At 39.8% G+C, this 14,024-nt stretch overlaps 1 protein-coding gene across 1 annotated transcript in view; it reads right to left on the reverse strand.

Moving 5' to 3' along the window:
* Positions 1-660: 660 nt before the first annotated feature.
* Positions 661-14,024, reverse strand: part of kiaa0319 (KIAA0319 ortholog) — a 122,632-nt gene continuing 109,268 nt past the window's right edge. Inside the window, exons 18-20 of the mRNA XM_041184007.1 lie at positions 8,649-8,739; positions 8,429-8,517; positions 661-5,079 (exon numbers count right to left, since the gene is read on the reverse strand). Of these exons, the coding sequence (XP_041039941.1) occupies positions 4,904-5,079; positions 8,429-8,517; positions 8,649-8,739 (356 nt within the window). The 3' untranslated portion in view covers positions 661-4,903. The remainder of the gene's footprint in view (positions 5,080-8,428; positions 8,518-8,648; positions 8,740-14,024) is intronic.

The following is a 14,024-nucleotide window of genomic DNA, read 5'->3' on the forward strand; positions in this document are numbered from 1 at the left end:
TCGGCGGAGAAGAAAAGAGTTGACGTTTCGAGTCCTCATGACCCTTCGACAGAACTTGCAAAAGTTCTGTCGAAGGGTCATGAGGACTCGAAACGTCAACTCTTTTCTTCTCCGCCGATGCTGCCAGACCTGCTGAGTTTTTCCATTAAATAAATTTTAGCTGTGCTGATTTCAGTAACTCTACAGGTGCACTGTAGCTACAAATGATCTGGCAAAATGTACTATATAGGACCAGATTGGTAGATTGCTTCTTGATTTTGAGTTCTTATAGAAAGTGATACACTTTGCCAGTTTATGTAAAATAAAGGTTTTCTGTGGTGTAATCCTTTTCAGAAAGTAGGAAGACTTGAGGTGAATGCATCTTGAAAGTCAGATCTGCATGAACCAATCCAGGAATCAAAAATGCATGAGTACAGTTGAGAAAATGGGAGGGTGGGTATACTTTCTAAAAAGAAATGATGCAATAACATGTTAAAAGGGCAGGTAGCTCATAGCATTACCTGTGCTCTCTATGGATCAGCACTTGAACATAACCTAGGATAGTATACTGCTGGTCTAATGGCTAATCTATGTACAACATTCTAGTTCTGGCAATAGTATAAAGTACCACCATATTTCTGGATCTACCAGATTGTCAGAAAAACTTGAGACACTAAACGGTTCAGGCTAAACTACTCAAATTTATTGTCACTTAAATTATACAGAAGCAAGAGTAAGTCAGTAGGTTAGATAGCAGTACATTATTTAGCGTTCACTGGTACATTGAATTATTTTGAGTTCACTGCACATTACTTTGAGTCCTTTAACTGACATATACTGAAGAGAGACAACTAGGCACTTTGGCCTGCTGGCTCGCTGCTGCAGCAGCAGACATTTCAATCATGTGAGCTGCTGAACTGGCTAAAGCTACAGGTTGGGTGGGGGGTGGTGCTTAGAGCATAGAGCTATCAAAGCCAAAATCAAATACGTACAATACAGGAACATCTCACATTCCTGTAGATTGTTTGTTTATTCCTGGATGATAGATAACCACATTAGTCCTCGATTATTATTGACCTGCAGAGTAAAGCATTTGGGCTGCCTTCTGCAGCATATACACTCATCCACATTTCTTCACAAAAAGTTTGAAGTAGTTAGGAAAAATATAAGATGCACCAAATGATTAGCTATGCTTGAAAATTCTGCCAGGGATTCAACCAGAAGGCAGTACATTCCAAACTATAGATACAATATCTTAATGAGAACATTTTTAAATGACATCATTTTAAACTTGGTACAGCATTAGACTAACAAGTTCGTAAAAATAATACAATATAGCCTTTCTGATGGATTGCAGCTGACCACAGCCTGAATCTGGTGCTGTAAACTCTCAAGTTAGCAGCAGTGAAATTTCAGGGCCACAATAGATAACGCTTAGTGGTTTTATATACTCTTGACTCTGAAATTCCAGAGAAACCAATCCCACAGATTGCCCCAGAATTGTCTATCATGGAACCTGGTATACCTCATCTCTTGGTGCACTAGCTTTCCCACCACTCAGGACTCCATTGAACATCAGGAGCTGAAGCATCATTTTAGGGAGCCCTCCCAATAAAAAGGGGGCCAACTCAAAGGATTTGTCCATCAAATGGAGAAATCAAACTGATAGCAAGCCAAACAGGAATCTTAGCAGTGCTGTTTAACGGCCAATTCACTCACAGCCACCCCGCAAAGTGGGCTACTGGTCTTCTGTCTTGCGTATAAATCATTATAATTAAAAACTTACTCAACCTGATTGTGTTTGAGCACAGAGGATGTAAGAACATCTGATAGGACTGATGGAAGTGTATTTTCCTTCAGGAAATGAGTGTGTCTAATTGTTTTAACACAAAGCAAAAACAGGAGCATAAAGGTAATTTTGTGAATTATTGTGGCTAGAACAATGCAAAGAGAAATGTCAGGTTTTGTGGCAGAAAAACAAACCTCTTCAGCAAATCTACATGTCCTTTTGGAATTCTGGGGGGCACTCAGGTGTTGAGTGGGGAAGGGTAGTGAAGGTTGATGGGCCCCATTTCAGCCATATCCACTAAATGCAGATGAGCAGTGTAATGGGAGAATCACATATTCATAGAATGATTACAACGCAGGAGGCCATCTGGCCCTTTATGGCTGTGCTGGCTACCTAAGAGCAACTCAGCTTAGGATTATAGACTTAAAATGCGTTTCACCTCTACTCAAAACATTTTCCACAATAGTGAAAAGATAGCCTGGTTAGAAAGATAGTGTTGCACTTCAATCCCAACATGCTAGAAGAACGGCAACAGCAACTCCGCTAGTCCAATTCCCCTTTTCCCTGTAGCCCTGCAAATCTTCTCCAGGTAATTATCCAATTCCATTTTGAAAGCCATGATTGAATTTGTCTCCACCACACTGACAGTGCATTCCAAATACTAACTACTCACCACATTAAAAAATGTGTGCACGTTGCCTTTGGTCCTTTTACCAAACACTTCAAATCTGTGTACTCTGGTTCTCAACCCTTCCATCAATGGAAACAGTTTATCTCTATGTACTCTTCCCAGACCCCTTGTCATTTTCAATGCCTCTATCAATTCCCCTCTCTAATCTATCCACATAACTGAAACCACCCATGCAACCATCCTCATAAATGAAGCATTGCTAGAAATACCGCCAGTCCAATCTCATGTATCAGCAACAAATCCCTGGGGTGGGGGCAGAGGTAGGCATATACCAGCATATTCCAGAGACTGGAAACTAATGCAGATTAGCAAGGGAGTGATGGGGAAGCATCTCAATGTGGTACAAGACATGGATAGCAGAATTTTGGATGAACTGAAGCCTAAGGATGGTAGGAGGTCAGCAGGAAAGCATTTGGGAGGTGTAAGTAGGGAGTCTTTGAGACAGAGGTGGTTTGGGATGGGAAGCTCAGCGTGGTTTAGCATGAGGCAGTGACTGGGAAAGACATAGGGTCAACGGTGAGAGTATGGAGTTTGTGTTGGGGACTGAAGATAGTGTCTTCAGTTTTAATGTTTAGAACAGATATTAGGAGTCTAACAAAAATGCATTGGTGACAATTTTGATAGGTTTCAATGTAATCAGGAAGCAAAGCATCCTAATCAGCCATTTCTAATATTTCCTTTATCTGATGCTTGTGATAAATCAAAATAGCAAATCCATGTTTTGAGGAGCAGCAGAAGAAATAATGGACCTGACACCAAATACAAGCAGTTTCTCAAGTTTAGAATCATTTCAGATGAGCCTCTTGTAAGTGGCGTGGTTGGTAGGTTGGTTCAGGTTTTCTTTCCTGATCAAACAGCTAATATTTCATTAATTACCCTCAATCAAACAAGTACAGGTGATGGTATGATGTCAGTAAAGACATAACAATCAGACAAACTAGTGTAAGTAACAAAATGGTGAGCAAAAATAACTAGACACAAATGTTCATACTGAGAGAAGGGCTAATAATACAAGTCATTAAATAATGCACATCCAGATATACATGAAGTTACCAAGTACTACAAACAAGATACGCCTATAATAGGATAATACCAGCCCCATGCAGTCTTCCACAGTAACACCCTTGTCCAGAAGATCAAAGAAGGTTCAAACAAAAAAACGTTTACATCTTTCATAGAGTGCTCAACACAACATTCTGATCCAATGCCCGAAATATATGACTGGAAAACATATCCCTTCTCAATCGTAGATGTAAAATTATAGAGGCCAACAGTTCATTTGCTGTCAATCCAAAATAGCCAGTCTTAAAAAGTGTTATCTTTCATCAGCAAATGCTTTATTGCTTAGATTTTTAAAGTTCCATTTTTTACACACATAAGATCCTGTGGTTCTATTTGAAGAGCAGGGGACTTCTCCCAATGTCCTAGCTAATATTTATCCCTGAACCCACATCACCAAACTCTGTTCATTCGTTTCATTGTTGTTCACAGATTGGCTGCCTAGTCTCCATACACTACAAGTGACTATACTTTAGTATTTAATTGGTTCAGTTGAAAAAGTGTGACACTTCCAGGAAATGCACATGATGCTTAAATCTTTCAATAGATTATGGACAGTAACTCAACAGGGAAAATTATTTGAACTCTGAAGTGAAGGACATAATTTTTAATTGCTTATTAATTAATTGCTCCAATCTCTATTTTTCATTGAGTAACAGCAAAAGGCAGGTCTCCATTTGCATTACTAATTCTACCTACAACTTTATTTATTCTTAGTTATAGAATTCAATGAATGTAAACAGAAAGATGTTTTGCACAGCTTGTACAAGTAGCCATATTGCTGCACTGCAGCACAAAGACAGATATGAACTGAATGCTTTTACATTGGCATAAGAACAACTGTAATATCTAGATCCATTTCTTTCAGTGTGTGAATTAACCATTTAGTTGTGCAACCTTTTTAATATTAGCATCAGGATTTCTTTTCAAACTCAACATTCATATATTCTAAGACCTTGTCTATTACCAAATTGGATTTTCATGTGAAAAGAGAAATTGTTTCAGGAAAACAATTCCCATGTCCTTTCTTACTGATGAAGCTGCCCTCTTATCTTACATTTGCACACGCTTTGTGTTAATGCAGACTTAATGGAAATTCCTAGAATCATAAATGTATAGGAAGCTGAAATTACAAAGTACCTCAATAGGACCAGTTCCTGACAAACCTTTCTGCTGTAAAGGTGTCAGCATTCAAGATGAACAATCAAGAGCTGTAAAAAGGGCTCCTTCAGTAGCTTCTGGAAAAGTCTCTTCCAGAGTACACCAACATTGTAAAAAAAACATTTTAAAATGTCTACTAATAATCCCAAGTGGGTGATTGTACCCAGTTTTGCACTGCAATATAAGTGCATCACAAGTCGGCCACATTCTCTTACTCAGCAAATTTATCTGTTTTGGGGATGATAATTGAAGGAGACTCCATTCTTAAGTGAGCCATTCATACCAACTTTATGGTTCTCCTCGACGGTTTCTCTGCTAAAGAGTGTGTTCTGATCGCTGTCGAATTCCGATTCAGATACCATTAAACTCGAGTTATGTTCTGTGCTTTTGTGTTTCACACCTAGATTAGAAAATCATAATGCAAGTCAACAGGAAGGATAATTCACCATTGGATGATCCAGTATTTGCATCTTGATAAAACACATCTCCATATGTGAAGATAGGAAAAAACTTGAAATAATATAGTACCTTTCACAACCTCAGGATGTCTCACAATGCTTTACAGCCAATGAAGGTATCTGTGAAGGGCAGGCACAGTTTTATGTGTCAGGAAGAGATATTAATGTACATAATGTTATTGGAAATTATAATTTTTAAATAGAAGTTTAGTCTATGTGGGCGTTAATTGGATTAAAGCCAGCTAGTCTGGGTGCTTTGATGGATAGTAAGTAGTTTTGAGATGTAAACAGTAGGCAGAGGGTCCACTTGCCTTTTGTTGAATAGAGCGGGGGGTTGGAATCTTGCACCTAGCTAGGAGACACCAAGCAATGTTTATATTACTAATAAAATTGGTACTATGAAAGGGGTTCAAAAGGCCTGGTGATGCAATGAAAATTTGCATTCAAAAGGAAGGCTAGGTATAACCTGAGAAAAGTGTGTGCGCGTGCAGGTCAGAGTAAAATCAAAGCCCGGAAACCTACCACTGTGTCTGCAAAGGAATCAAATTGAAAGGAACCTCATTTTGAATTCATAAGGTGAAAATGCTTTGTCTGGTGTCTCGTTAAGTCTATTGGTTATTGTTGCCTTAGTGGAGATTAATTAGGGAATTTGTTAAAAGTTATGATAGTAGTAATTTGTAGACTTGTGTATGTGTTTAATTTGTTGTAAATTAATAAATGTTTCATTTAGTTTGATATAAAAACCTTTCAAGAACTGGTGGTCTTATTCCTGAATTTAGAGCTGCAATTCAAATCATACCAATTGAAAATATAGGTTATTACAGTTGTTTAAAGTTTCCCTCTGAGATTTTAAATAACACAGCCTTTAACAACTGATGTGTCATAACATATGAAACACAGTCAACTCCCGCCATTTGCGGGGGTTCCATACCTGTGAGATCTCACTAAGGGTGAAATCACGAACAATGAACACAGTTTATAATGGGACTGAATTTGATGTGTTCCAGCCAACCCCAAATTTTACGTTTTTACATTAATGGCATCAATAAAAACTAGTTTTTTAAAATTAAATTGACAATTTTACTGAAGAAATTGTCAACACAAGAAAGAAACAATTTAACACTTTAAATTACTGAATACATTAGTACAATTTACAAATCACTAGTACATTGAAGATAATTTTACTGGAGAAATTGTGAATACAAGAAAACAGGAACAATTTAAAACTACTACTGTATAATCCTATAAATCACAGCAACCCACGTGCATATGGAGACTGCACATGTGCAGTGAAGGGCCATTTACAGTGCACGCTTTCTTCAAGGAAACGAGGACAAACAGTTTTTGTATGGTTTATTAAGAATTTTATAAAGTAAGTCCCTTACTAACCTTTCAGGACCATGTGTAGAAACTTGAAATGTTCACTTCTGTAAATGCTGTTTAGTTTATGTTACAGTATTTTAACAGTTGGAGGGCAGGAAACTAGCAAATCTGAGTTTCAATGCTTCTAATTGCGCAGTGACACCAGTGCTTTGAGGGGGTTCCAAAACGGGGTATTTGCCATCCATTATGTAGGTGTGTGCTGTTTAAATGTCAGTGTGAACTTGTGGCTTTTACAGGCTGCACGAGCTTGATGTTCTGCAAAAAGAAGCAAGTTTGTGTCTCTCATGCCTGTAATAGTTGCATGTGTCTTTTTGTTTCTTGGTTTGACTTTTAAAATTGATAGTATCTGGATTGTTACAATTTTACTCGTGGATGAGTGAAGTTTCAGGGCACGAACCGTGATTGGGTACACAAACAAATTTGCACGAATATAAACAAAATCACCCGAACAGTGGGAGTTGACTGTACAGCAACAAATTTAGGAGCGACAATTTGGAAATGACAATGTGATATAAAAAATAATTACCTGATTATTAAATGATATTGGTTGGGGATAAATATGTGCCAGGTCATCAGGAAGAACTCCCCTGCTCTTCTTCAAAATAATGCCATGGGATATTTACCCATTTGAAAGTGAGATCGGACTGTTTTAACATCTTATCCAAAGAACAGCGCTACCAACAATGCACAGACCTCAGTACTGCATTGCAATGTTAGCCCAGATTACGTGCCAAGTCCTTGAAGTAGGACTTGAATGCATGACCTTTTGACTCAGAGCCAAGAATCCCAACATAAGTGTTACAGAAGGGCTCCCATATAAAAAATGGGGGAAATGCGGGACTTTTGTATATTACAAAAAAATTCAGTGAGCTGTTGTATACTTGGTCTGTTGTGAGTTGCGCTAGCGACATGGCTTAAATACAATTCCCGTTATCTGGAAGCCATTTTGACATTGTTCTGATTCCTCATCCTTAAAGACAAAACAGCTACCAAAAATAGACTGTATATATATTTAAAAACCTCATTGCATTTAAGGAAACCTGTTGAGTTAATCCTGGGTGCATGCATCCTGGTATTGCTATCTCTGCAACACTATCATGAAGAGATATTAATGTCTATAATGTTATTGGAAATTATTTTTAAATTGGAATTATAGTAGGACCTGTATCTATGTGTGTGTCTTAATTGGATTAAAGACAGCTAGACTGGGTGCTTTGATGTATAATAGTTTGAGATGTTAATTAGATAAATATAAGGAGTAAAAGGTCAAGTGCAATTTGCTTTTGTTGAATAAACCATTCGAAAGAATGGGTAAAATCTTGCAGCTAGCTGGGAGACACCAAGCAATGTGGTTATATTGCTAATGAAATTGGTGGAATGAAAGGATTATTGTTAGCAGAGGTAAAATTTTAAAAACCTAGTAATACAATGGAAAATTTACATTCAATGGGGAAGCTAGGTATAAACAGAAAGGAGCTTGTGTGCGGGTCAGAGGCATTTAAGATCTAATCAGCCTGTAAGCCTAGGACTGTGCAAAGGAAACAAATTACAAGGGACCTCATTTTGAATTCTTAAGATCAAATGTGCTTTGCCTGGTATCTGTTTAAGTCTATAGGTTATTGTTGCCTTGGAGAAGATTTACCTGGAAGTGATTAATTTGAGGATTTGTTTAAAAGTTATTATGGTAGTAATTTGTAGACGTGCGTATGTGTTTAATTTGTTGCTAGATTAATAAATGTTAAATTTAGTTTTAAATAAGAAACCTCTTGAGGCTCAGCAGTTTTCCTGAATTCAGAGCTGCATCTCAAACACACCAATTGAAAATATAGGTTATGACAGTTGTTCAAGTCTCCCTCGGATTTAAACAACTCAGTCTTTACCAACTGCTTTGTCATAACAAACACTAACCATATTTCGGCCTCAATGCCATTCGTTCCTGATCATCCATATTGTCCAAGATGGTGTATTTGTTTTTCTTCCTTACTTTAGTTCGCTTTCTGTTGAAAAAGAAATTTGTAAGATCATTGTGTGCAAAGGATTCAAAATGTTCCGGTAATGTATTACCTTTATTTCATAGTTTCTAATGAATGACGTGGAGGTTCTTTGTTAGCACATACGATATGCATACCTCTTACAGCAACAGATACAAATCCAGCATATTCCTCCAATGATGATGATTGTTAGAAACACTGATAAAATCACATACAATACACTCCAATCTGTGAACAGAAAAATAAACAAGGCTTGTAACAGCAACTGAACCATTCTTGAAGATCTGCATTTTTATATCACCTTTCACAAGCTCAGGATTTCCCAAATTACTTTACAGCCAATGAAGTACATTTTAAATGGAGTTACTTTGTAATGTAGGAATCACAGCCAATTTTCACGCAGCAAGGTCCCACCAACATCAATGTAATAATTACCAGATAATCCTATTTTTGTGATGTTGGTCAAGAGATAAATATAGGCCAGGACAGAGGGGAGAACTATGCCACTCTTTCAAGATAGCGCCGTGGGATCTTTTAAGTCTTCTTGAGAGAGTAGACATCTCATTCAAAAGACAGGACCCCCTCAGTGCTGCAATGGTGTGTCAACCTAGATCATGTGCCCAATTCCCTGGAGTGGGACTTCAGCCATAACCTAACTCAGAGGCAAGAATACTATCATTGAACTATTGCACATAAGTAAAACCTAAGCAACATCACCCTACTGGCTTGGTGCTTTTATGGACAGCTGGTATAGGACTGAGACAGAGAGAGACCAGGAATGTCTGTGGTTTAGTCCTCAGTCTGAGAAGAGTTAGCTGGCCTCAGCCAAGGACAATAGAATTGGCTTCAGTGTCTTTCTTCTAGGAAGGTGAATGCAATTGGGTTTCCGGATCTGATTGGTATATAGTGCCCTCTTCTGAAAAATACACACATTTTGGAACATGGGGACAGAAATCGGCCACCCAACCTATTCCAACATTCAATTAGATCATGGTTGATCTGGATCTTAGCTCCATTTATTTCCATTTCCATATCCCATACACTGTTAAGCCTGCTGGCCAACCAGAGAGGTGTCAGGAACAGTTGAGCACACACACTTGACCCGCAATGCAGCCAGTGGCACATGCACAACTGTTCCTGACACCTTTCCGGCCAGAGAGCGACAGAAGCATAGGTAAATTTTTTTTAAAGTTGCTTTAAAAACTGAAGACCACAAAGAACTGCCGAAGCTACCTTGTCCAAAGATCTGTTTCTCAGACCAGCGGAGGGGAAATGTTTGAAAAGTTCAGGGCAGTGAGTTGTGGAGTTGTCAAGACTTTGTGCACCAAGTTCCTACACAACTTGACCAGCTCAGTTGATAGTTAATGGGACTCTGAATCCCAGCATTATTGTCCTGAGCTCCACACTGGGTGATGGTTTTTTATTTAACATTTTCTTTAAGAAGGTGTCCTGGCCAGAAGACAGGAAGGAAAAATATACATATTATCCATGTCAACCTGGTTACTTTATAAAATTTTTATTTTAAAAATGGACAAGACTTTACCCTAACAAGCCATGACTCATACCAAAGGAATTTCTAACCTTCAGAAACCAGCAGGGATTTCATTATCTTTAAAGAGGTGCTAATGCACTCTATGACGGCCGATAAACAAATTCCAAAGAAATGCACCCACCCTCTTTGCGTTTCTAAGGGAGAGCTCCAGCCAATGGAGACAGCATGTCTGCAAAGGACAGAAGGGACCCTGACTCTCTATTAAACACCTCAAGATTCCAGACTTGAGAAAATACATCCTTCTCCCAACACCCAGGAGAAGTGGGAGGTATGTCACATTGACCTCCCCCAAGCTGCTAGAACCTGTAATATTGTAATGTTGCTGTGTGGAGCTGAACCCAGGCAGTCTACCATTTTATCATCTAACAGCAGCAGAAAGAGCTCTGTCCAGGTGAAGTGCCTGGTCCTCATCTACACTGTGAACCGCTGGAACATTGAACTTCTGTATCTGTGCCTTCAAAACTATTTCATCTCTATGTGCCTTCTCCCATCCTGGAAGTCCTCACTTCTGGAAAGTTGGATCACCCTGCAACAGTTTCAGCCGGCTAACCGCTGAAGAAATATGCCACTGGACTTTTGATTCTGAACTCACGTGAAACCATAACTCTTATTTTAATTGTGGTCTTGTCCTGTACTCTTTCCCTCTTTTATTTTATGAATGCAAAAAGGGGTGGATGTTGGCAAACCCCTTTCCCACATTTTGTATGCGTGTATAAAATAAACCAACCCTTTGATTTTACCCCATCTCGGCTTTGCTGCGGGGTTATTAATAGAGGATTGGATCACTCCAAACTGAAGGGTTGGGGAAAATATGCCACCACTTATAAAGGAGGAAATCAGAAACACGTTTCTGCTTACGGACGGGTAGAGAGAGGAGAAATCAGGCTGTTTAAATTTTTTCTCCCTCTGGTCTGTAACAAAGGTATAAATTGTACTCAGTTAACTGAACAAGAAACTTTTGGACAAAATAGATTGCGCACAGTTCTTTGGCAGATATGGTTTGTTCCATTATGAAATGTTATAGCTGACACATTCATTAAAAGGCATCCGGATTTAGCACCTGGACAACCAGTTTATTGTTGCTGGCACTGTTGCTAGTTTCTTATTTTCTTCTCTTACTTTGTCAAAGTTTTGCTATCCTGGACTTCATTTTCAGGCATGCTTTTAGGGTGAAGCATGCCATAGATGCAACCCTATAACTCCTATCACTGTAATGCATTTGCACATATGCAGGAAGGGCTCCCCCTAGAGTTATGGCACTAATAAACACAATCTATCATTTAACACTCATACCTAACAAAAATATATCAATCTCACTTCTGAAATTTTCAATCGACTTGGCCCCAACAGCTTTTTGGGGGAAAGTTTCAGGCTTCCTTTATTCTTTGTATGAAGAAGTGCTTCCTGACAGCATCCCTGAATGGCTTAGCTCTAATTTAGAAGTGATGCTCCTTGTTTTGGATTCTCCACCAGAGAAAATGGTTTCTCTCTATCCTTGCAACTCTTTTAATCACCTTCAACACTTCAGTTAGGTGACCCCTTAATCTTTGATACTCAAGGGAACACAAGCCTAGATCCTGCAAACTTAACACTTGTACATCCACTATAGACACTGGGTGAGGACAGGATCCAATTTAGCTACACTGGTCGCCAGAGGTAGGTGGATGCTGCAACGTAAGGGTTAATACTAATTTAAAAAACAATAATTGACCAATGAGTTGGTGCACCAACATCCATAGCACACAGTGAATCACCTCCAACATAAACAATGCCCTATCAGATTAACAGAATATCACTGTAATGACAGTGTAGTTCAAAGACTATCTGACATGAAACAACATAATGTGCAATCAGCCTTTAACACTGTATCCATCTCACTAAAGGCTCCTCCCTTCCCCTAGACACCCCAGTACATCATTCCATGGTCAAGAGAGCGGAGAAATAGCTAGCTTCCAGGGCTGTTCAAAATCTACTCTGCATGGTGAATGAGATTAACAACATATGCTGACACCCTCTGCTGGTTGCCTTCTCCACAGAATCTTACAGCACAAAAGGAGGCCATTCTACCCATCATGCCTGTACTAGCTTTTTGAAAGTCCCTAACCTTTTCACCAAAACTCTATTCCTCTTCTAGTACATGTCCAGTTGCCCTTGAAGAATTTCTAAGAAATCTAATTCCACCACCTTTCAGGCTGTGTTCCAGATCCTATCAGCCTTCTGTGTGAAAACAATTTTCCTAATTTCCATTCTAAACATTTGCCAATTATTTTAAATCGATGGTCTCTATTAACAACCCACTTGCTGGAGAAACAGTTTCTCCGTTCTTGCTCTACCAAAATCCCTTAGCAGTTTTGAACATCTCCATTAAATCTCCCCTTAACTTTCTTTGCTCTAAGGAGCACAACTGCATCTTTCTAGACTTCCTCCACATAACTGGAGGGACACTCATCCCTGGTGTCATCCTAGTAAACCTGGCCTTGACATCCTCCCCAAAGTGCAGTGCCCAGAATTGAACATAGTGGCCCAGACTTCCAGGACAGCAGCACTCACTGTTGGATTGCCGCTCTGCTCTTTTTTTCCTACCTTAGTTGGGAGCTGCACCTTTCTCGCCCAATCATCCGACGCGGGCCTGGTGAGAAATGTGCAGTGCAGCAGCTCCAGAGCCCATCCAGTACAGGGCTGCAGCATCAGGGGAAGTGAAGACATGCACCCTTATTATGGCACGAGCTGCCATAAAGCATTATGGCACGAGCTGCCATAAAGCGGTAGGTTTAAAGGTCCCTTTGTTCAAATATCACTGAGAAACCAGGGAAAAAGTAAGTATATAAGGTAAGTGGGTAGGGTGGATGGGGGTTGGGGGGGGGGGTGTCAAGTGGACAGTTGGTGTTTGAGGGGAGGTCAGGTGGTCAGATGAATCAGTTATGAGATGCAATGTGCACTATCCAGGGTGGGGGGTGAACAATGCTGTGGGTTTTGGTGGCCAAAGGAAGCAACCCAGGAGAAACAAAAACAAAAATAAAAATAGCTGGAAAAACTCAGCAGGTCTGACAGCATCTGCAGAGAGGAATACAGTTAACATTTCAAGTCCGTATGACTCTTCAACAGAACTAAGGAAAAATAGAAGAGAGGTGAAATATAAGCTGGTTTAAGGGGTGGGTGGGACAGAGCTGGATAGGTGGAGATAGTCAAAAGATGTCATAGACAAAAGGACAAAGAGGTGTTGACTATTTTTCCTTAGTTCTGTTGAAGAGCCATACGGAATCGAAACGTTAACTGTGTTCCTCTCCGCAGATGCTGTTAGACCTGCTGGGTTTTTCCAGGTATTTTTATTTTTGTTTTGGATTTCCAGCATCCCCAGTTTTTTGCTTTTATTAAAGCAACCCAGGAGATTGGAATGCAACTGCTTACTTTTTAAAACTCAGTATCCAGCCAGTAGCGAAGGGAGCAGAGAAAGCTCTCTTCTGTGTTTGTTTGATCTGCACCATATTTAATGCAGATAGCTGACACATGGGCAAGGCCTGCACCCTCAATGCTTTGCTTGGTGCAGGGAGGAAGAAGCCTCCATTGGAAGGAGTGTCCCTTCAGATTCATTCATTGAGGCAACGTGGGGTGGGGGAGCACTTTGAAAAATAAGTCACAATGAATGAGCCTATTCCATGTTTTCCGGATAGGACATGGGTTTTGTACAATATTTCCAAGATGACGCATTGCATTTTGAATGGCAGTGGCCTTCCCCTGTGGAATGGAACATCTCCCTGGCCACGTGCTGCAATTGAACACTCCGGCCCTGGGCTCATGTTCCGGGGGTGGCTTTGGTGTCATTGCTGGCTGGCACGGCATGAGGCTACAAGTCTTGTACCGCTCGTCCTCTGGGATCTGTCACTCAGGTACAGAGAGAGGAAGCCGGGTTATCAAGCAGCCACTCTGCTGAAACTAACTCCACTGCCCTTTACTGCACGGA

Source organism: Carcharodon carcharias, chromosome 3 (genome assembly GCF_017639515.1).
Source record: "Carcharodon carcharias isolate sCarCar2 chromosome 3, sCarCar2.pri, whole genome shotgun sequence".
NCBI lineage: Eukaryota > Metazoa > Chordata > Chondrichthyes > Lamniformes > Lamnidae > Carcharodon > Carcharodon carcharias.